General features: G+C 38.8%; 1 protein-coding gene across 5 annotated transcripts in view; it reads left to right on the top strand.

Moving 5' to 3' along the window:
* PRDM5 (PR/SET domain 5) overlaps nucleotides 1–22940 on the top strand; it is a 142961-nt gene that overhangs the window by 91015 nt on the left and 29006 nt on the right. For all 5 annotated transcript variants that reach the window (XM_045019971.1, XM_045019970.1, XM_045019972.1 and 2 more), the window contains one exon: nucleotides 14621–14706. In XM_045019971.1, coding sequence (XP_044875906.1) covers nucleotides 14621–14706 — 86 coding nt within the window. The remainder of the gene's footprint in view (nucleotides 1–14620; nucleotides 14707–22940) is intronic.

Below are 22940 nucleotides of genomic sequence, written 5' to 3'. Positions count from 1 at the left end.
TTGAGAAATGGTTTCATGAACCTACTCCTTGCAAGACCTCTAATGGGAACTATGATAAAGCAACAATTTGGAGCCATAACTGTACCAGAAACAATAACTACGATATTTTAGGAGGTTTACTTGAATCCTAGAGGAGTCCAAAAAAAAGTATACTCACAGTTCGATGTGAGGGATGAGCCTGGCTGAAAGATTATGATCTACACAAGATATTGGAGAAATATGCAGGCTTAAGTAATTCTTTGATCAATAGATAATTGAAATGCTTCAGTATTATTGCCGCCATTAAAGAAAGGGAATGAGAACTTTCAAGATTTTTGTATCTAAAGCTGGAAACTTCTCCTTCACAGAACATGACAACATAACGGCCTGGTCTACACTATGGGGTTAGATCGAATTTAGCCGCGTTAGGTCGATTTTAAATATGAATGCGTCCACAAAACCAACCCATTCCGTCCACCTAAAGGGCTCTTAAAATGGATTTCTGTACTCCTCCCCGGTGAGGGGAGTAGCGCTAAAATCAACTTTGCTGGGTCGAATTTGTCGTAGTGTGGACACAAATCAATGGTATTGGCCTCCAGGACCTATCCCAGAGTGCTCCATTGTGACCGCTCTGGACAGCATTTTTAACTCCAATGCGCTAGCTAGGTACACAGGAAAAGCCCTGAGAACTTTTGAATTTCATTTCCTGTTTGGTCAGCATGGCGAACTCAGCAACACAGCTGATCATGCAATCCCCCCAAAAGCGTAGAGTGTAAAATGTTTCTACACTCCCCCTATCATCTCTGTCCCTGAGGTTATCTCAGATTAGAAGGCAAAAAAACCGCACTTGTGATGCCGTGTTTTCTGAGCTTATGCAGTCCTTCCGCACTGATAGGGCACAGCTTAATGCATGGAGACATTCAGTGACAGAGGCCAGGAAAGAATTAAGTGAGCACAAAGAGTGGAGGCAGGACGTGATGCTGAGGCTAATCGGGGAGCAAACATACATGATGAAGCATCTGTTGGAGCTGCAGGAAAGCCAACGAGCACAGACCCCCGCTGCATCGTCTGTATAACTGCCTATCCTCCTCCCAGTGTTCCATAGCCTCCTCATCCAGATGCCCAGGAACACGGGGAGGGAGGCTCCAGGCACCCAGCCACTCCACTGCCAGAGGCTGGCCCAAGCAACAGAAGGCTGTCATTCAAACAATTTGATTTTATTTAGTGTCGCTACAATAAGCAATGTGGCCTTGTCCTTCCCTCCTCCCCCACCCTACCCGGGTTACCTTGTCCGTTCTCTTTTTATTTTTATTTTTTTTAAATTAATAAAGAAAGAATGCATGGTTTCAAAACAATAGTTACTTTATTTTGAACGGGAGAGGGTGGTTGGCTTACAGGGAATTAAAATCAACAAAAGGGGCGGGTTTACATCAAGGAGAAACACACACAACTGTCACACCGCAGCCTGACCAGTCAAGAAACTGGTTTTCAAAGTCTCTCTCTCTGATATGCAGCATGCCTTGCTGTGCTCTTCTAATCGCCCTGGTGTCTGGCACAAAACGATTGTCTGCCGTTGCTTTCACGGAGTGGGGGAAAGAGGGGAGAGTGACGTCATGTACCCAAAACCACCCACAACAATGTTTTTGCCCCATCAGACATTGGGAGCTTAACCCAGAATTCCAATGGGCGGAGACTGCGGGAACTGTGGGATAGCTACCCACAGTGCAGCACTCCGTAAATTGATGGTAGCCACGGTAGTGAGAATGCACTCCACTGACTTAATGCGCTTAGTGTGGACATACGCAATCAACTGTATAAAATTGATTTCTAAAAATCGACTTCTATAAAATCAACCTAATTCCGTAGTGTAGACATACCTTAAGTCACTTGCAGTACCTTGTCATGGTTAAGAACTGTTTGCTTGCAATAGACTAATTATTGCTACCAAGTCATTATTATTTTGCATGGTGTTTGTGATTCACGTCTTTCCTCTCTATGGTTCACCAGATATATATTCCTAGATCTACAGAAATAGACAGCTAGATACAAAGTTTCTTCAGACACTGATTTTATGAGTTCCTTTTGGTTCCTGACTAATTCTTTAGTTACCCTAGTGAAATTTGAAATAAAAGGGAATAACTTCAGTGTTATGCAGTTGGTTAAACTGATTGCCAAGTTTTCTGGTGAATGCTTTTACACCATCTTGCACTGAGAGAAAAGTTCAACTTGCCCTGGTAACCAAAGATGTCAGCAAAGTTTAGACCATGTGTAAAAACAACAAGGAGTCCGGTGGCACCTTAAAGACTAACAGATTTATTTGGGCATACGTTTTTGTGCGTAAAAAAACACTTCTTCTGAAGAAGACATGTTCTGTCTTCTGAAGAAGTGGTTTTTTACCCACGAAAGCTTATGCCCAAATAAATCTGTTAGTCTTTAAGGTGCCACCGGACTCGTTGTTGTTTTTATGGATACAGACTAACACGGCTACCCCGATACTAGACCATGTGTGCCACTAAGATGAATTATTGAAGTTGTCAAAAAGGGGAGATTCATTGTGGACAATCTGTACTTCTCCAGTTTAATTGAAAGGGTCAAAGTAGTGCTTCACCTTCTGAGGGGCTGCATCGCTGCAAAGGGAAATATGAGTTGCCAGTGAAGATAATCCCTGTCATCATGGCCTTTATTATTAAAGTTCATTACTTTGAACTGCTCTGGGAAAGACCTGAGACAGTTTTTTAGGAGATTTTTCTGAGCAGTAAGAGACCTTGGCTGCATATTAAACATGAAGCCATGGTTTCTAAACGTTGCAATAATTTTGAAGACTTCATGCTGTTGGCATCCACTAAACACTGTGGTTTTGAATGAAATCAATTCAAAATTATACCCTCCTATGTTTGTCATCACATTTCTGCATATCTCATTTCGTTCTGAACTTTGAATGAAACAATCCATCTTCCTGGGTCATCTCTTCCCCCCCACCCCCCAGCCAGGGCTGAGTTTTGACAAAGACTGAAAATCACAGTTGTGAATGACTCAGAAATGCCCTCAGGCCTTAGTGATTACAGCTGACGTGGCTGGTGTCCCAATTCAGTGACGTGGGTTGTCATGTTCTCTCAGCCTGGGTACTGGTGATTCATGTTGTATATAACTATGTTCAGGGGGCTTGTCCTGTTTTGCATGAGATAAATCCAGGCACACACGGGCTCAGATTAATTTTCTTTTATTAGTAGGGGCTGTAGCATCCTGCACTAATCCACACTGAACTCCTACATGGGATGCTCATGTTACAACACTACGTTGGCCTGAAAGTGGCATACCATTACAAGTCTTATGTTATGGATCCAGTATTATCATATGCTATATTGAATTTATTTTATATGACCTATTGTGACCCACCATGACCCCATTTGCAATCTCACCATGAGCCACAGTTTGAAAGACCCTTCTTTACAAAGTATTGTTCCCAAGCACTGTAACCCATCTCTAAAATTTTAAAGCAACCTTCTTCACTGTTGTTCAATACATGGCGCATGTTCTCAAATGGTGTTACTCACAGATGTGTGCACGCTCCCTCAATAAGCAATTTTCTGTTCCCTTTTATCTTAGAATAGGCCTCTGTAAATGAGGCCTAACAGTACTTGCCCTTTCAGCTGTAACTGCCAGTTTGGGGTGAGTGAAGCCGTATGTGTGTGCATGTGTATAAGAAGGTGGATGTTTGGGTCTGAGCCTGGCATATTGCTCTGTAATTCATCATCTGGGTTTCCAGCCCTGGAATGACAGAGACAGCACTCTGTAGGTCAGCCGAAACACTATAGCACATTCTCTCCCTGCTATATCCTGTTGGTTTATGGCTTCTCAGGGTCAGAGGGAGCTAGGGTTAATTCAGCAAAAGAATCCTCTGACTGTGACATAAATTCCACTGATTGTTCATAAATTGTGAAAGAAATTCTATGAACTGCTTTTGGGGGTTTTAAAGCTCTGGGCCAGGAGGTTAATTATTTGCCTAAAGTTTCAACCAACTTTCAGTGCTAACAGATACCGGCTGTTGTTTGTGCTTTCTTGCGTCTACCTTTACACACAGTTATTTAAATGTGATAATAAATCACTGTCTCATATTTAAAAAAAATAATTGTGTGGCTGGTCTCCTAATTGATTATGCCATCTAAATAAAGAATAGAAAATCTTAGGATACCGTATTTGAAGTTGTGCATTACAGTTTGGTGTGTGATGAGTTTATTTTTACAGCTGCTGTTTTTCAATGCATAGTAGCAAGGATGTGCTGAGTGTAAAGTCATTCCATTCTTTACCAATTCCAATAAACCGGGCTTGGGGGCTGGTGATAGAGAATCGATGATCTTGCACATCAGATTTTTGAAGATATTCATGCGTGTGATGATGAGTTAAGCATAGAGGGATAGACTTGATTTTTTTTTCTCTGTTTCCCCCCACTTTTAGCCAAGGAGCCTAATGCGAAAGCTCAATTAAGTCAATAGAAGGACTCCCAAAGAATTTGCTTTGGTTCAGGCCCTAAATGTTGTCCCAACATATTTATTTCTTTAATGTTATATCTTTTTAAATTAATCCATAGCATACAGTGTAGCTTTCCTATATATTGTCTCACACTGTGCAATAAGCTAGCTTTTAATTCTTGAAATAATGTTGAGAGAATTCCTTTAGCTCTAATTCAGAGTAGATAAATTACAGATAATACTAAAGTTGCATTAAAATGACAAAATCAACTAGAACCTTGATTCTACATCTTAATTGCCAAAATATCAAGGTTTTTCTTCCCATTGTTTTCTTTTCCATATTTAATAAAATTTTGGCAGTCTTTTGAAGTTCTTTTCATACTTTTAGAAAATCATATTTGAAGATATTTTCCCCTTCGCGTGAACCCAACTGTGTTTAAAAATTGAGGGCCAAATTCTGCTCTTATATTATGCAACTTGTTAATATGAATTGCACAGATATAATTAAGAGCAAAATTGGCTCTGCATATCAGTATCTTTATGCAAAAGTATCTTGTCCATGAACAGCTTCCAAATGTCTTTAAATAGGTTGTCTCTGTTCAATAACCTGTAGATACACTTTCTTTTTTTAAACCAATAGATTAAAAAAAGAGATCAAGACCCAGAGCTAAGGACTCTGCATTCTTAAACCTTTCAGCTTATACATCATCATTCTATTTATCTCCATGCAAGAGTTATATCTTCAAAAATACCTGTAAAGTCTCATGAAGCTGTCAGCTTCTTGTTGTCTACTACTAGTGGATGAGAAAGATATATTCTTAGAAAGAATAGTTTTCTTGAATGCAAGAAACTTCTTTAGATCAAATGAGTTACACAGCTAATAGTTTGATTAATGTGTATAGTTTAAAAGAATACCAGCACTGGGTTCACTGAGGTCATAAGTTTTAATGCTCCTTTCTTGGGGAAGCAGAATCATTCCATTCCACTGATAAGTGAAAAGAATCAAACTTGAGATGTTCTCATTCTTTTAAGTAATGTTTGGTAGAGTTATGGCTAAAATTATGAATTTGATTATAAAACTAGTAATGTTCTGTGTCTGATTAACAATTTGCTTCTTCCTTTATTGCAACACTTCAAATAACTTATTGACTTTTGCAGAATTGTAATTTCTGATTAGCCTTTGACTTTTAAAACAAACAAACAAAACTCCTACCATATGACGAAGCTTTTGATGGTCCATCTTGGTTGGATGCTTATCTGAAACTAATCTAGACACTTCAAACCTCTTCAGTCTGCAAAATTAAACTAGAAATCTCCAAGAACAGACTTTCTCTATTGTCGCTCTAATGCCCAAGAATAAGGGATGACTGAGCACATAAAAAGGAAAAAATACTAAAAGGTCTGGTTAAAACAACTTGATTTCTTTTCTTTTTTGGAAAGAACATTTTTTCAGGATTTCCCTTTTGGTAGCTCTAATTTCACTTGAGAGTAGGAAACACATTTCTTTGAGTCACAGAAAAGCAGTTATGGTTCTCCCTTGTAGCTGAGGATATACAAGTGTTGCCTCTTGGCTAGGGAACATCCACAAACAAAAAGGTTCTGTTTTTATAATCAGGGGAGCAAAAACAAAATACAGAAATACTTGGCCACTTGTGTTCAGATCATGTCCAGTTAGAATCCTGATTAGAATGTAGGAAGTATAGGTCCTTTCAGCAAGAAACCTCCAGCCCAAGAAACACCTCTTAATGAACCACAGCTGAAGACCTTTTCTCCATTTTTGGCATGTAATGGAATCATTATGTCTCAATGCAAGATCTCTTCTCTCACCCCAGTGAAGGAATATAACCCCACCCCTCATATCCAACTAAGTTCAGGGTATATAATTGCACAAGAATTTTGGTTTTTCTGGTTCTGGTCCCAACTGGAAACCAGAAATATTGAAAAACCTGTATTGTATCTTTCAAACAGTTATAAAATAACTTGGCTAATGACATGAGAGAAATTTTTAAACTATTACTAAATGTTTTCGTTTATCCCTTCTGAAGCCATGAACATCCAATGGTACATTTACCAAATGAGCAAAATATTTGGGAAGGGAAAGGGTAAAAATACCGCACTTATTTATCGTCTGCTTTATCCATTGAGCCTAATTGTCGAGTTCGTATACAGAACAGTTAGCTACAGTGTTTGGCCAAGATCACTGCTTGAATACTGACCCATTTGGTATTACTCAGTTTGGCCTTGCTAGTATCCAGTGGTAACAATTTCAAAAGTGCCTTATTTACCTAAGCCACACACAGGCACATTTGAAAATTTGACCCCATAACTGAAAAATTGGGGAAATGGAAATTGCACCTTATTTGCAATGAGATTTTTGTCTCCTCTGAGTCAGTGTAAATCATTTTACACTTAGACATAAATACTTAACTGAGTATTATCTTAACGTTTTTGGAAGTTGAAAAAGTGCTAGAGAAACCAATATTACGTATTTAATCTTCACAAGATAATCCACCTGTGTGGTGATTTTTGTTCCCAGTATTCCTTGTTAAAGTCAATGGGAGCTGTCCCGTTGATTTCAGTAGACAGTGAATCATTTCTTAGTGACTGTTGTGGTTTTTTCTCTCTCTTTCTCTCTCTCCCTCTGTAGGTACATATATAAAATTAATGCTCAGTATTCTTATGAACACAAAACTCCTATTTACTTTAGTGGGAGTTCAAGGTGTGGAACAGTAGCAGCATAAGGTATATGTGTAAAGAATGAGGCACTCCAGAACAGATAAAATTCTAAGCATATGCCACAGATTATAATTTTGTTCTATCTTTTAACCTTTTGCCCATCTCAACTTGCTATTGAATGCTGTCATCACCCCACATTATCTCTGACTAAAAGGGGCTCTTACAACTCCCTTTCTGGACTGCCCTATTGATCACCTGGTAGGGGGTGTTGCATATGTGATCCAGATGTCCCTGTTGCTTAACCACTTCTCCCCAGGAGAATTGTCTCCATTCCACTAGAATTGTGTGGTGATGGATTTTTTTATTTTATTTTTAAACTCTAATCATCTTTAGTCTGCTCTCAAATCAGGTATTTAAACCCAGGGAATTTCAGAGCTGCAGTTCAACAAAGTCTCTTTTAAAAATAATACACTTGAAATGCCCCTTCTATAGAGTCTTTAGTAATCTTTATAAGACAAATTCATTGCATGTATATGAGTTGATCCTACAAGATGCTAAGTGCCTTATGGAAGGTTCTGAGCGTCCTCAACACTCAGCAGGATTGGCTCCTTAAAAATAATTTTCTGCAAGATCATTTAAAAAAAATAAAGTTGATTTTAAATTAAGCACATTGGGCCTGATCCAGTGCTCACTGGAATCAGTGGAAAGGCTGCCTCTGACTTCAGTTGACCCACTGTGCAAAATCTTCAACTGAACCAGCATTCAGGGCTCATATACTTTTAAACACACTATCTGATACATTGGTGCTCTAACTCTGTCAAATTCTAAATGAACTAATATAAAGAAACTCCAGTAAATCAGACAGGATGATACAAGGCTAGATGAACCACTCATAACACTAATAATTGTAACGAGGAATCACCTATCAGTGAGAGAAAATCTACACATTAACCATTAGAGGTATCTCATGGATGGATATTAATTTTTTTAAGAGAAATTAAACAAAGTGAATGCCAGTGCAATGTAATTAGGCTTGGAAGTATTTGATTTTTATTGGTAAATGTCAGTAAATATTGATTTCACTGTGTGTACACACGTACGTGCACACACACACACAAAATATTTCCATTGATCATGATTGAAATTTACAGGTAAGCAAAGTAAGAACAATGCTGCTTGAGAACTAGAGTTTGATTTTAAGGATATTTACTTTGCATATTTTGACCTATAATGTAGAACATTTGTGCTTTACCAGGTATAAACTTTAACTTTTTGAATCTCAATGTCTGCTGACATTAAATAATTATTGTCTGACCCCCACCTCCAGTTTCCCACAACTGAAAATTTAAATAGATAAACATTTAAAAAAATTCTTACAACCCAAAATTTTGCACCACTGTGAACATTTTTAAAAAATGAAATAAACATTGAAAAAATGCTTAAAAATAAATATTGATATTATCCATTGAAATTATTTAAAATATTTTTTGCCAAACCTAAGTGAATGAAGATCTTCATAAGATTGCTTCATCGTATATACAGTAGTTCTTCAAATAGATGCCACATTTGTGGCTCTTGTCTCTATGCCTGTTTCCCTTTCCACTTTTTGTCTTGTCTAATTAAATTGTAAGCTCTTCAGGGTGGGACTCTCTCCTATTATGTGTTTGTAAACTGTCCTGATCTCAATAGAGACCTCTAGACCAGTGGTCCTAAAACTTTTTACCTCATGTCTCCTCCTTACCCCTGTCCGTGCCTCCCCTCCTGGGCCGCGGCTCCAAGAGTAGGGTGTGTGGACAGGGGTAAGGAGGCTGGGGCCAGCTGGGAGTGGGAGCAGCCGAGGCTGGCAGCCAGGGCCCCTGGGCGTGGAGCCAGTGGCTGGGGCCAGGAGCAGAGCTGAGTGGCGCTCCCTCCCCACCTCCCACCCCCTGGTGGGGGCTGACCCAGGCAGCAGCTGTTCCCACCCCCCCCCCCCACCACCAAATGTTCCTCCTTGCCCACTTAAGGCGGGTGAGTCCACAGATTGGAGACCTCTGAATTTTTACTGAATTTTTTTTTTAATTGATCATTTGTTTAGTCTTACACAAGTGGTTGTTTAATAATTAGTAACTTCTAACAAAATATTATTCTAATGATTTTTATATCCAGTTTTCCCCTAGATTTTTGAAAGTGAGAGTCAATTTGGGGAACTATGGTTTATTACAGTGACCGAAAAATAAGTGGGGAGGTACCACCAAGTAAGACACATTTTAGTCCCTTGTCAAAATCCTGCTGCATCATCAGGCTCAAGACATTTGACCATAGCTGCTGAACTCATTGGTAGGAAAATGACTTTTTTATAGTTCCAGAAGATATAAGACGTTGGGGCCAGATTCTGATACCTAACTCATGTTGTAGTTCCTTACTCCACGAGTGGTCTGATTAAATCAGAGGAACTGTTCATAGGGTAAGGTACTACAGGATGTGAATAAGAGTGGTGGAATCTAAATAAATTTAGTTTTTAAGCTGTATTAGTGTCCAGTACATATTGTGAATTATCTCAAATTGAATTGGCTAGGTCTTTAAATACATACAAATTTTTAAAGTAATACATGGAAATTTAATCATGACATCTTACTTTTCATAAAACTCCCATATCGTTTTCTATCATGTAGTAGTTTTGTTTGATTCCGTATTAGGATTAAATTTATTTTTATTAAATTGAAAGTTTGGTTTTATTTAAATAAAAACTCAAAATAGTATGTCTAGACCTGGCGTCAGCAACCTTCGGCATGCAGCCCATCAGGATAATCTGCTGGCGGGACGTGAGACATTTTGTTTAGGTTGACCGGCCTCAGGCCATGGCCGCCGATTCCCACAACTCCCATTGGCCGGGAGCGGCAAGCCACGGTCATTGGGAGCTGCAACAGGCCGTGCCTGCAGATGGTCAACGTAAACAAAATGTCTCGCGGCGCCCACGGATTACCCTGTTGGGCCGTGTGCTGAAGGTTGCCAACCCCTAGTCTAGACTTCGAATTAATTCCAAATTCTAGTGTGGCTTCTCTGAGGCATCTGATGGTTTTGTCAGAGAAATTTAAGTAATTTGTTGAACAGTTTGACTTTAAACAATGAAGATGTGACAGTCAGTGAAATGTAACTAGAGGGATAGCTGCAGCATTTACTACGTTTATGTCACTCAAGTTTGTTGTGCTCTTTTTAGTAAGACAGCTGCTGGTTTTTTATTTAGTTGATTATTATGGGTGTCAGATATCATTTGCATTTATAAAATTATTTTGGGTATGTTGTTTGAGGATGTTAGCAAATGTAGTACGGCCAGATATAGAAACTATGTCTGCTGAACACTGAATGTAGGAAATCTTCAGCAATGTTCAGATTGGGGTATACAGATCAGATTGGCTCACATGGGGCTTACTAGCAGGGCCGCAGCTGTCAGCATAAAAAAAAATCAGGCCGGCTTTTATGAGAATTATAGGCATAAGGGTGTTGAAAGTTTTTTTGTTTATTAAAAACTGGCCTGTGTCATAGATGTTTTTCAAATTATATGTATCCGAAATGATATTTTGTTAGATAAATATTAGGGGATGGGAAGGATTTTTGCCAACACCTCATCCTTCTGTGTTACACATAAAATAATTAAATTAAGATCTTTCATTTTTCAAGAGAGATCAGTATTTTAAAACATTTTAATTTGTTGTTTACTGCAAAGAACAATGACACTACCATAGACAAGACCACAAATTAGTCCGTCTCCAACGTTCTGATCCTGAAAAATGTTTTATTTTTTACTGCCTATCTCGGAACTTAGAGTAGAATGGTTAATGTTGATGCTAACATCCTTTAGTCTAAAGATTCTACCCAGGAGATTTTTCTCAGTGTGGTGAGATGACCTGCATATTTACACAGTGTCTCAATACCAGTCTTATTAGTGGTATATCTAAAAAAGAAACTGAGTGTGCTGTACAAAAACCATGCTACATTATTCATCTTTATTTCTTTTTAAGGTTGGTAACTTTTTTTTTTTTTTTTTTGGTAGGGAGAGGAGAAAAGAGGTGGATATGCAAAATCTGGGCAAACATGAGTTGCTGAAGATTTTCATTTCTTAACATTATTCATCTTATTTTTAATCTCTTCCACAAACACAAGAGATCGATTCCCTTCCTGATCAGAGAAGGTTTACACCTGTAAATCCCCAAGTATTTATTGTGTCTGAATTGATCTGAAGCTAGGCTTGGAATTTCAATGTTTACATTTGACTTTTGGTGGGTTTTGGTTGATCACAAACAAATCCCAAAACATAGATGGATAATGTCACCTCCCCAGCAGCATTTATTATATAGCATTGGCTCCTCCTGATTTAATGTCCAATACTTCTTAACTTTCTTAGAATGAGAGAACCTCTCATTTCAAGACTTAAGATATATTCCAGTATGAAATACACCCTCTGGGCAAAAGCTTAACAGAAACACACAGAAGAAATATATAGTTTTTATTATTTTTGAATATGCTTTGGAACAAAGGTGTTTTTCTTCTTTTAGGACAACTTGAAATTTATCCAGTAGGGCCAAAATGGGCTTTATTGTGCAATCTGCACACACATTCGAAAGCACCTGTTCACTCAGTCTCATTAAGAAATCCACTATTGGGATTCTTTTGTGAGCAGGTGATCACTCACTGATGTAAATACGGGTAGCGCAATATAATCCAAAGCGAGGAAGGGAAATTTTGGCCAGGCATATTGAGGATTGTATACATCCCAACTCTTGAAATCCAACTCGAGTTTCATTTATTCAAGGGGGGGGGGGGGGAAAGCATGTAATAATTTTAAAAGCTGACATAATACTTTTTCATTCCCCCCACACACACATATACACACACACACACTCATTTCTGGGTCAGTTACAAAGAGGTTAGGATTTTTGGGTTGTACTAAAGGTTCTGTAGTTGCAGATTCAAATTTGGCTTGAATAGGACCCATCGTTAATCCTGCAGAACCCTAGGGATATATGTGGGAGAGGGATGCTTGTAACTAGACTGGGTAACTACATGTTGCCAGTTTGCATGCCTAAAAGGGCCAATTGGTCACATACGAGCATATTTTGGGCACATATATGAAATGTTTTAGAAAATTTAACTGGTAAAGAAACAACACAAATAAGAATAAGTATAAAATGAGTTAGGATCTTATTAAAGATGTTTTATCAATCATCACTGATGCTATAGTTATGGTTGAGAAGACACTTGTATAATTCAGTAAAACATGAGGCCACAATGACTTGTCGCCCCATCAACCCACAGTCTCCATGTCTGTTGAATGGTAAAAAGTAGATAGGAATACTGAGCTGCATACCAGAGAGTTGTAAGGTGCAAATTTACATGATGTGATGGCTGACCATAGGCAGGCTTTATCAGGTACATGTTGCTATCAAGTCACAGTGTTGCCCTCTACTGGCATCCGCTGAAAGCTGTTAAACATCTATTTATCAAGAACCATAAACAACAGGATACATTTGTGAAGGACAGTATTAATAGATTTCAGACCTGCTCTAAGCTGTCCCTGTAAGCAAAAGTCTTCCTCTGTCAGAAGAATGGGGGGTAGCACTTAGCTGTCAGCACTCATCTGCTTACAGACCTCTGCAGACTTTACCTTCAAAATACAAAAGCTTTAAAACATAAAAATGTCAGCTGGATTAATTAAATGTTTGAGCACCAGCGGCTCCTACAGAGTTCGAAGGCTCATGGCATAAATTAGGGACATCAGGGGTCATGAGAGATAGTGTCATGTTTCAAACAGATGTGAAACTTCTAATTCAGAACACACAGAATCACACAGCAGCCTTGTTAAAAAATACTTTGCCAAGTCCATACATTTGTACTTAATAAGATAAGGCAGGGTGGAGGAAAAGGGAGTGTTTGCATTTCACAAGTACTCCATTGCCTTTATTTCTGTTGTTTTTTCATTTAGGTGAGATCTTTCCCCACAGGCATTAAAGAATGGGCCAGCCTATTAAAGGCCAAGGCTCCGAGAAGGCTATACATGCAGCAGTGAAACCCAGTGGGTCAGCTGTAATGTAATCAAAGTGTGTCACTTAAAAAACTGTTTCTCTAGGCTGGCTCCAATGCACACTTTTGCAATTCCTCAAGTTTTTGTTCATACGGAACAAAACATCCAACATCTTTCTGTCAAGCACTCAAGGATAAGCACCTCAAACAGTGAAATGAAAACCGGAATGGGGGCGGGGGAGGTCTGCCTTGCTCCAAGAATGAATGTTCCTATAGTCCGCTTTACCGTCCCTTCACTCGCTCTGTGGCCTTGGGCAATTCATTGCAACTTGTCCAGAGTTTTCCCATATTTAAAATGGAGCTAATCTTACTTATTTACTTACCATGCAAGGTTGCTGTGAAGGTCAGTTAATGTTTATATAGTGCTTGGAACCTGTTATAGTTCTGTATGCATGTAAAGATTTTTTTTTATGACCAACTGAGTTTTCCTAGATTGGCTGAAAGGGGTTCGTTGTATCTGCACATAAAGGAGTGTTCTCCAGGCAGCAGTGTGATTAGCCGGAACAGATTCCATTTAGTTGGAAAATTAGTTAGCATAGATTAGCTTGTTGAAAAATATGTTTGGTGATGGAAGAAATCTGATTTTGTTGATAAGCCTTTTGTGTGCAATTAGCCTAGATGCTGGAGTCTTATTCCAGGACATTGCCTAAAATACTCAAAGAAAAATTTACGTAAGAACTTGTAAAATTTATCATTAGTTTTAAATTATAGAATTGCTACAGAAAACCTCTACTGAGCGGATCTGAATGGCCCAGCCTCTGAGTTACATGTTATAAATTCAGAGTGACTTCACTGAAGTCAACAGAAACTATCCTGATTTACATCAATTTAAGTGTCCAATCCTGTGAGGTACAGCGGGCTTCTTGTGAGGTGCTGTGAGTGCTCTCTACTCCCACTGGGGTCATTGGGCACCTCACAGAAGCTGCTGTGCCTCCCATAGGGCAGATCTTGCTGCCATCCTGTTTGTTAAATGCAACAAATGAACAGAAGTGGGTTTTGTAATTAAATTGGCTTGTGACACTCAAATGGCTCTAATGATGAATAGATGTGAAGTGAGGGAAATGTACTGTACTTTGAGAACAGTTAGTGACTAACCATAAAAGTGACCATGTACTAGCCACAATAGAATTCATCCTAGCACAGTTGTCACCAAACAGCTTTTTTTATCCCTCTCTGCATGTATTCATATTTTATGACAAAATCAAGCAGCTGAAAGTGATACTTTGATCCAGCCTGGCATGCTGTCCAAACAGATCTTTTGTTCTTTATATGTAGTTTCCCTAATGCTCAGATCTTTTTCTCTCTGTTTGAACTGAACATGAACACTAGAACAGAAAAATGTTTGACACACAACCATGCTGTGCTGCCTTGATGTACTGAGGCAATAGTTTCTTTCCTCTGTCTGCATTTGTTGACTCTGATGCTTATCGTATTTTCAGGTGAGCGCCCTTACCAGTGTCCTTACTGTGACAAGGCTTTCAGCAAGAATGATGGACTAAAGATGCACATTCGCACCCATACAAGGGTAAGCGTGGCCCACTTGCTTTAATTGTTACTTAAGAACAGAGGTCGGCAACCTTTCAGAAGTGGTGTGCCGAGTCTTCATTTATTCACTCTAATTTAAGGTTGAATAAATGAAGACTCGTGCCAGTAATACATTTTAATGTTTTTAGAAGGTCCCTTTCTATAAGTCTATAATATATAACTAAACTATTGTTGTATGTAAAGTAAATAAGGTTTTTAAAATGTTTAAGAAGCTTCATTTAAAATTAAATTAAAATTCAGAGCCCCCTGGACTGGTGGCCAGGACCTGGTCTGGTGGCCAGGACCTGGGCAGTGAGAGTGCCACTGAAAATCAGCTCGCGTGCCGCCTTCGGCACCCGTGCCATAGGTTGCCTACCCCTGCTTAAGAACCATGATTGCCCATGGACAATGCAGGGAAATAAATTATTCCTGTTTGTATAAAGGGAGGATGTTTCAAAGATATTATTTGTGATTCAAAATGGAGGAAAAGGGCATAAAAATTAATAATCTTAGAATTCTATTTCTGATTCCTACATTGATCTGTGTGTGACCTTGGACAAGTTAGTTTATTTTTTTTTGTGCCTCATTTTTCCACATATAAAAAGGGGTAATTATTACTATCTTCCTAACAAAGTTGTCTTGGGACTTGTTCAGTGTTTAAAATCAATTAATAGCTTAGTGTCACTATAAAAGCATCATTATTAGTAAGAGAAAGACAGTTAAATGCCCAACATTTTTGTATTTCTCTCACCTCCAGACCTAGTCTCTGGCAAACTCTCTGTCTGTCTTAATAACAATAATGGCATGTGTAGCGCTTTTACCCTATTATCTGTTTACAAATATCAGTTAAGTCTTAAAACAACCTTGTGAAGAAGGTAGGAATAATATCTGTAATGCAGGCTGGAGATGTCTCTGAAGATTATTCTCTGACCTTAAGATCACAGATATCCCCGGAGTCATCTGTTCTGGTTTAAAAGGCTAGTCATATATGGGCTTGGCTACACTTACAAATTTGCAGCGCTGCAGCAGGGTGTGAAAACACACCCTCTCCAGCGCTGCAAATTGCGGCGCTGCAAAGCGCCAGTGTGGTCAAAGCCCCAGCGCCCAGCGCTGTCCGTTATTCCCCACAGGGAGGTGGAGTACGGACAGCGCTGGGAGAGCTCTCTCCCAGCGCTGGCGCTTTGACTACACTTAGCGCTTCAAAGCGCTACCGCGGCAGCGCTTTGAAGTGTAAGTGTAGCCAAAGCCTAAATCTATTTACTGAAGACAACCCTTGCTCCCACTCTCTCCGCCTTGTGCCTGCCTAGCAAAAGGGATGGCTTTAAACAGGCAGCTATGAATTCTGCTTGCATATGAGAATCCCAAGTGACGTAAAGTCATCATAACCAGCTTTGTGCTATTTACTTCTGGTCTCCCCCACCCCCACCATGCTGGGGACAGATTCTAGGCTGGGTGTGCGCTGACACCCTTTGTGGAATAGAAAAGTATTGTAAATTTCACTTTGTGTAGATAGATCTTGATCACCTGCATAATGCAGACAATGAAGTGCTCACAGATGCACATTATTTTTGCAGTCTAAGGAAATTAGTCATTTCAAAGAAGTAAGAAGCTTTTATTTGCCAGAACTGGAATACTTACAGAATTGCTCTTTTGAGAAGTGTAATTCATTAGGATTTTCCTTCTGTTATTAATGCGCTTAGATATCCATAATAACTCACCTCTGTAAGGAATTTTTATATATATACATATTGTCTTCTCAGTCTGGCAGCTCGCTAGAGTCTTTTACTTAATACATTGCTTACATGGGTTCCCATATGTCTTTCCACATTGCCACTGTCGTATGTAAGCAAAACACCATTAACACCTTTAAAATTTGCCAGCTGCCTTTAAAAGACTTGTAAAATATGGGACTGAATGAAAGATGGGCTAAGGACTTATGTGAATATGAGGTAGGAGGAAAAAGGAAATGGTTCAAGCTCTGCTTCTGCATGACAGAACAGCTCAACCAGACACACTAACTAGTCAGTCTGCAGCAACCAGGAGACATTGGTAATTGGATTTTACTGAGTGGAAATTTGTTTTCTATAAATGTTGTGTATTGCTAAGGAACATGATAAAGTTCTTCTTCAAGTGATGGTGTCTACGTGTATTCTGTTTGAGGTGTGTCTGAGCCTGAGATCAGAAGATTTTTACTAGCATTAACTGGAATTATTCAACATATGTGGTCCCTAGCTATATTCCACTACCCACCCTCCTTCATCTCTGCTGTGGAGTCTTATCCTGGGGCTATTCATGGTAGAAAGGTAAATGGAGAGGCGGTCAGTCCACATTGCCATTTATACTCTCAGGAGGAGGAGAAGGGCACAGGTGCAGACCAACAGACACCGCTAGCAAAAATCTTCTTGTCTCAGGCGCACAGTGTGCATGCTCCCCTGGAGTGTAATACAAATAGAGACCACACATCTCAAAGAACTCCATTTATTGGTCAGGTAAGTAACCTTTCTATTTGATGTTTAAAATGGCTCAAACAGAATTTATTGTTGTAATAATACAATTATTTAATCAAAATAGCATCAGTTCAGAAGCCGAGAAAACAGCATTTCCTCAGCTTACTCAACTCATGCCATATGTAGTATGATGATCTCAATACATCTGAGATGTCATGACTGTCCAATAGGAGGCTGGAATGTCCTATTTCTCCTCTTTTTTGACAAGCAAATGAGTGGAAATCCTTGCAGCCATGTTGTGGGCAGACACAGAATTCTGTTTGAAATTCCTGGTTTTAGTGCTGTCAGGTTATTTATATACCACTTAACCCCTAGTTCTGAAGTTTAAAAGTCAAGTTTGTTTATATATGAGTGACATTTTATATAAGCTCACACCAGAGTAGGGATCTGTCACTTCAAAATAGTGGGGCTCAATACTGGCATGTTTTGAGTAAACAAGCTTATCGCTATAATTAAGTTGCCCTCATGCTCCCCTCTCCTTCACACCCCAACTCCATATTTGCATCTGGATAGCAGAAAACTTAATTTCTATGAAGGTGTCATTGTTTGAAAGGTAACTAATAGTATAAAATAAAATACTATTGTTTTAAGACCAGAAGGAATCATTATAATCATCTAGTCTGACATAAAACAGGTCATAGAATTTTACCCAGTAATTCCTACATCAAGCCCATAACTTCTGGTTTAGCTAGCGCATATATTTTAGAAAGACATTCAGTCTTCATTTAATGACCTCAAGACTTCATGTGATGGAGAATCCATCAGTGGTTGTTCCAATAGTTAATTATCTTTGCACATATTAGCTTAATATTAACTTAATATTAGCTTAATTCAGATAAAACATTGGAAACTATGATTTTTCTTAATGAATGTACCTTCCATCCTGAGCGCTTCTGAAAATTCTAGAGAAATTTTCAACATTCCTTCTGCCGTCAAACCATTTCTGCATCCCTGAGGTTACACACTGCAAACCCCAGTTTGAACAGCAAATAGCTTATTCAAATTTCAGATACATTCAGGTTAGGGCAAAATATTGAGACATATTTGGTTTCTTAATGTGGATATTAGTTGATACGTTTTTACAAACTTTTATATACATTTGGATACCCTTAAACCTGTAGTTCCTTATGGACCTAGATCCATAAAGGGACCTAGATGTTTAAGGCCAACACTTAGGTGCCACCGAGATCCTCAGAACCCCTGCTCAGCTGACAACTAACTCTGGAGGCACCTAAAATTCCTTGATCCTGGAGAGTGTACCATTAAAGTCCCCTAGGTGCCCAAGGATATGTTGATATTGCATTGTAAACCTACGTCTGTGGGACTTGGGCCCATGTTTGAGCATGCAGACTGAACTGAAAACCTGAGTTTACAATTCCTAGACCTAGGTACAGGTCTCACAGCCATGCTAAGGTGTCTGTACAGAACTACACAGACCTTCTGACTCAGGTCTGTGACTTGAGCCACATCTTCACTGTAAAATGACAGGGCTTCGATCCAAGTCACAGCAAGACTCAGGCTATGACCCACCCTTCTAGCAGGGTACTGAGTGCTTACTGACCTGAGACGGACTGATTTGTGTGTGGACAGAAGGTGGCGGCTTGGGCTCACATCTGAATTAGAGCCCAGGCTTAGTGTGCAGTGTAGACATACCCTAAATCTCTGCCAGTGGGCATACACACAATTGCGTAAGTCTAGGAACCCAAGCAGCTAAGTCCCAACGGGATCCTGAGTCTAGAATTTGATACACCTATATTGCCTGTGGAGCCAACATCCATTAGGCAGTCTCAGAGCATACCTAACCTCATGCTGGTGGAAGTGGGGTCAAGGGAAAGAGGAGCCCTCCCTTATAACCTTTAGTACAGTGGTTTGAGCATTTGGGATGTGAGTTCACCTCTGAGGTGAGTGTTCTAGTATGTTGGGACCCTGGGGCACCCAAGGCTTCCATGGTTCAGGAGGGCAGCCTACCCGGTGAAGTGCCCTGGAGCTGGGGATTCATTCCCTTTCAAAATTTGGGGGTTTTGTTCCAAATCGGAACTAAATCAGATTTTGAAATACTGAAATCCTCTGTAAAGCCAAATTGCATTTTTCCACACAGCTCTATTCCTAATGTTCACTTTTATGTGTAGGTATTTCCCACTGTGATATCTAAAAGTACAAAGGCTTTATTAGTTGCTAGAAGGACATTATTGAATTCCGTGATCTTAGAAAAGATTTGACTAAATGTCATCATCTAAACTTTGACCTTACGTTGTTAGAAATACATTCATAGCAAACTATGAAAACTTGTCAACAAACATGTGTAAAGCATTTTAAACAATCACTGGTGACCAATAGCTGAGTATTTTTTGCTTATTCAGACAAACTTTTCATTCAGTTGTCATCTGAACAATTAAACATGGCCTGGATACTTAAGCATACAAATACTGTATACTGATAATGTATACAGTATTTTGCGATATGAAATGATTCATGATTGTGTCCATGTAGTAATGGCCTGCCTATTTTTCATACAGTGTATATTGTTGAATTGATATTAAGAGATGTGGAAGACATCCCACAAATGAAATAATTAAGTTCTGCTCAGTTCTGCATTTAAAAAAAAAAAATGGTGCTGAAAAAATTGCATTAGTTACCTGTAGAAACAGGGCAACCCTTTCTGAAATCTAATGTTTTATAAACTCTCAGCTAGAATATGATAATAATTGGTATTCAAGAGAACCTTTTTCTCTTTATTTATATTTTGTTAAACATCATTTTGAGTTTTATAGAAAAATAGACCTTTTTACCCAAAGTCAGCTAAAGGAGTACAATCAAGACTGACAGTCTAAGGGCTTGTCTACATTACCCGCTGGATCAACAGGCAGCAATCGATCCAGCGGGGGTCGATTTATCGCATCTAGTCTAGACGTGATAAATCGACCACCAAGCGCTCTCCTGTGGACTCCGATACTCCATCAGGGCGAGAGGCGAGGCGGAGTCAACGGGAGAGCATCAGCCATCGATTTAGCGCAGTGAAGACACTGTGGTAAGTAGATCTAAGTATGTTGACTTCAGCTACGTTATTCACATAGCTGAAGTTGCGTAACTTAGATCAATTCCTCCCTCTCCCCTCCCCCTTCCCAGTGTAGACCAGGCCTAAATATGACCACCATTTATATTATCTTCCTCTTCCTCTCCAAAGTGGAAGTTGTACTGCTGTGTTGAGAGTAAAACATGACTGTGCAAAACAGAATACTTTTATGAATGCTAGCAATTGCCATTTTTGTTGCTGCCTTCTATAAATTCCTCTCTATAAAGAAATTTCTCTTATGTTTCCACAGTGCTATGGAGCAAAACCTGAGTCTAAAGGCTTTGCTGCACTGAAAATTAGTTGAAATACAGCAGGGCTGAAGGAAGAAAAATATTTCTGTTCATGTGATCTGTCTCTGATTAGGTTCTCCTGGGAATAGGGTGACCAGTCTAATTGCTCGATTTCAACATCAGGTTTCCTCCTTATGGATTTGTTCAATGTGTTCTCTCACTGTTCATGCCCCCAGCATGGCCACTTCTCTCTATTCCTTACAAAGTTCCTTGTGGAAACATATGACAGAGTCCCATTGCATGGATTCTCCACAAGGCTGTGTTTCAGCTTGCCTTTGGTCTTAGTGGATTTGATCCAAAGCCCACTGAAGTCAAAATTGATTAGACCCTATGTATGCACAGATACAGGTTGAGGATTTGGGTTCCCTGAAAAACTGAGCAATCTTCAGCCTCACATGAAATAAAACCCCAAAAATATTTGACATTTTGAGTGAGTTTTGCTTAGCTATGATTAGCTTTATCCTTTAATGATATCCTTTCAGACTTTTAAGTAAAAGCACATTTAAGAGTTTAGATAAAAGTATAAGATACATTCATTTTCCTTTGTTTCTAGCAAACTGAAAAATATTAAGAGATGTGGAAGACATCCCACAAATGAAAAATAAAAAGACAAGATCGTGAACAATTACTCTTTTAAAGGCAATGTATAGCTCTTAAGGAAAAGCAGAATAGGCCAAAAATCAAAATTTAGATTTGCATTTCCAGTAATTCTTAAATATTTTAATAAAAATAGAATAAATAAACCAATAAACATTCTTAAGTGGCAACATTTCTTGGAGTTACTTTTTGGGTTAGGTGGCTTAACAGAGTTCTAGGTTTAATTTAGTACACAAAATTCACTATAAAAGACTGAAGGGTCTAAATTCTGTTACATCATCTCTAATATTCTAATTTAACTTTAGTCATATCGCAAACGATTACAAATTTCAGTCTGTGATTTATGGGCCATTCCTTCTTCACCTTCCACCCCACCTTCAAACTGATTTTTATAGTATAGTTGTTTCTCTCACATATTGCCACACAATTATTTTCATGAGCTCTAAGGATAGGGATAGCTAAAAGTCTAAAGAGTCATCTGTCAAGTATTTTTGCATTAGCTAAGCACAGAAATGTGGAATTAAAAAAAAATCATTTAGCACTATTATTCAGAAGCCTTATACATGGTTCTAATGAAAACAATGCTTTACTTAAGCCTTTGAAATGGAAAACTGTAAAGTCTACTAAATGCAACAACAAGTCATGCACTTCACCAGTGGGACTAGGTTGCAAACCATCCAGAGAACAAGAAAGGCTGCCGGAAAAATCATTGCAGAGTTTGATTTAGACCTGGCAGCTGCTAAATAGTGCACACTGTGGGTGGCCCTAGGTGTCGGTTCTAATGCTGGAGTAAACAGGAAGGGAAAGACAGAAGAGCAGTCAAAACCTCTTCCAACAATGAAAAGAGGAGAAAATACCGGCAAACTTGACATTAAAATTTTATGTAAGTGTGGATTTGTTTTAATAAAAGCTACTATATTTTTTAAAAGGAAAAATAGAAGCACCCAAAGAATTGTGAAAGGGGAATGCGTAGAAGTTCTTGATGTAGTGAGCTTACAAATCGTATTAGCTTTGAGGAGATATCATGTTCTACCTACCTACCTACCCAGTGAAGTAGGTTTTGGGTTTGTTCCAAAATCATGTACAGTATATACCATGATGCTGCTTACTGCAGGGCCCAAAGCTTAATTGTTGAGAAGAAATAGCTTACTGCATTTTACTCAAAAACATTTTTGAATATTAAATGTAACCATATATGTGTACTCCAAAGCCATCATTGTGTTGAATCAGCTTTTTCACTTTTTTTTAAAAACACTCTTATTATATTAAGTTCCAGATTGTACATGGCAATAATGGAAAACAGAAAGAAGAGAAGGGCACCCCCAAATGCTGTTTCATCACTTGTATTTTATATATATATATATAAAAAATACAAGTGATGATATATATATGCCCTTAGAAAAGATAACAATGAGATGTATTACTTTTGCCATTCGTTTTACATCTAATTACTAGTTGTTTGAATACTGCTGACTATAATGTTAAGGATTCAGAGAGACATTACAGTATAATGTGTTATGTTTCATTCTGTTACCTTCGTAGGTTCCTGAAGTTAGGCATCTAAATCAATGTTGAGGGCCACTAAACAAGTGGCTTGGTTTTCAGGATTCTCCCATTGAATGAATGCAAGAACAGGTTCAAGCACTTCTGCAAATCAAGCCAGTTATTTAGGTGCCTAACTTTATTTACCAAAATTTGACTTTTTTGGCCTGTCTAATTATTAGACAATGACCAGGCAGAGGATTGCTGATGCAGAAGATTGCTAATG

Source organism: Mauremys mutica, chromosome 5 (assembly GCF_020497125.1).
Source record: "Mauremys mutica isolate MM-2020 ecotype Southern chromosome 5, ASM2049712v1, whole genome shotgun sequence".
In the NCBI taxonomy this organism is placed as follows: domain Eukaryota; kingdom Metazoa; phylum Chordata; order Testudines; family Geoemydidae; genus Mauremys; species Mauremys mutica.
Note: the sequence above shows the minus strand (reverse complement) of the source record. Positions and strands in the feature narration are given on the sequence as shown.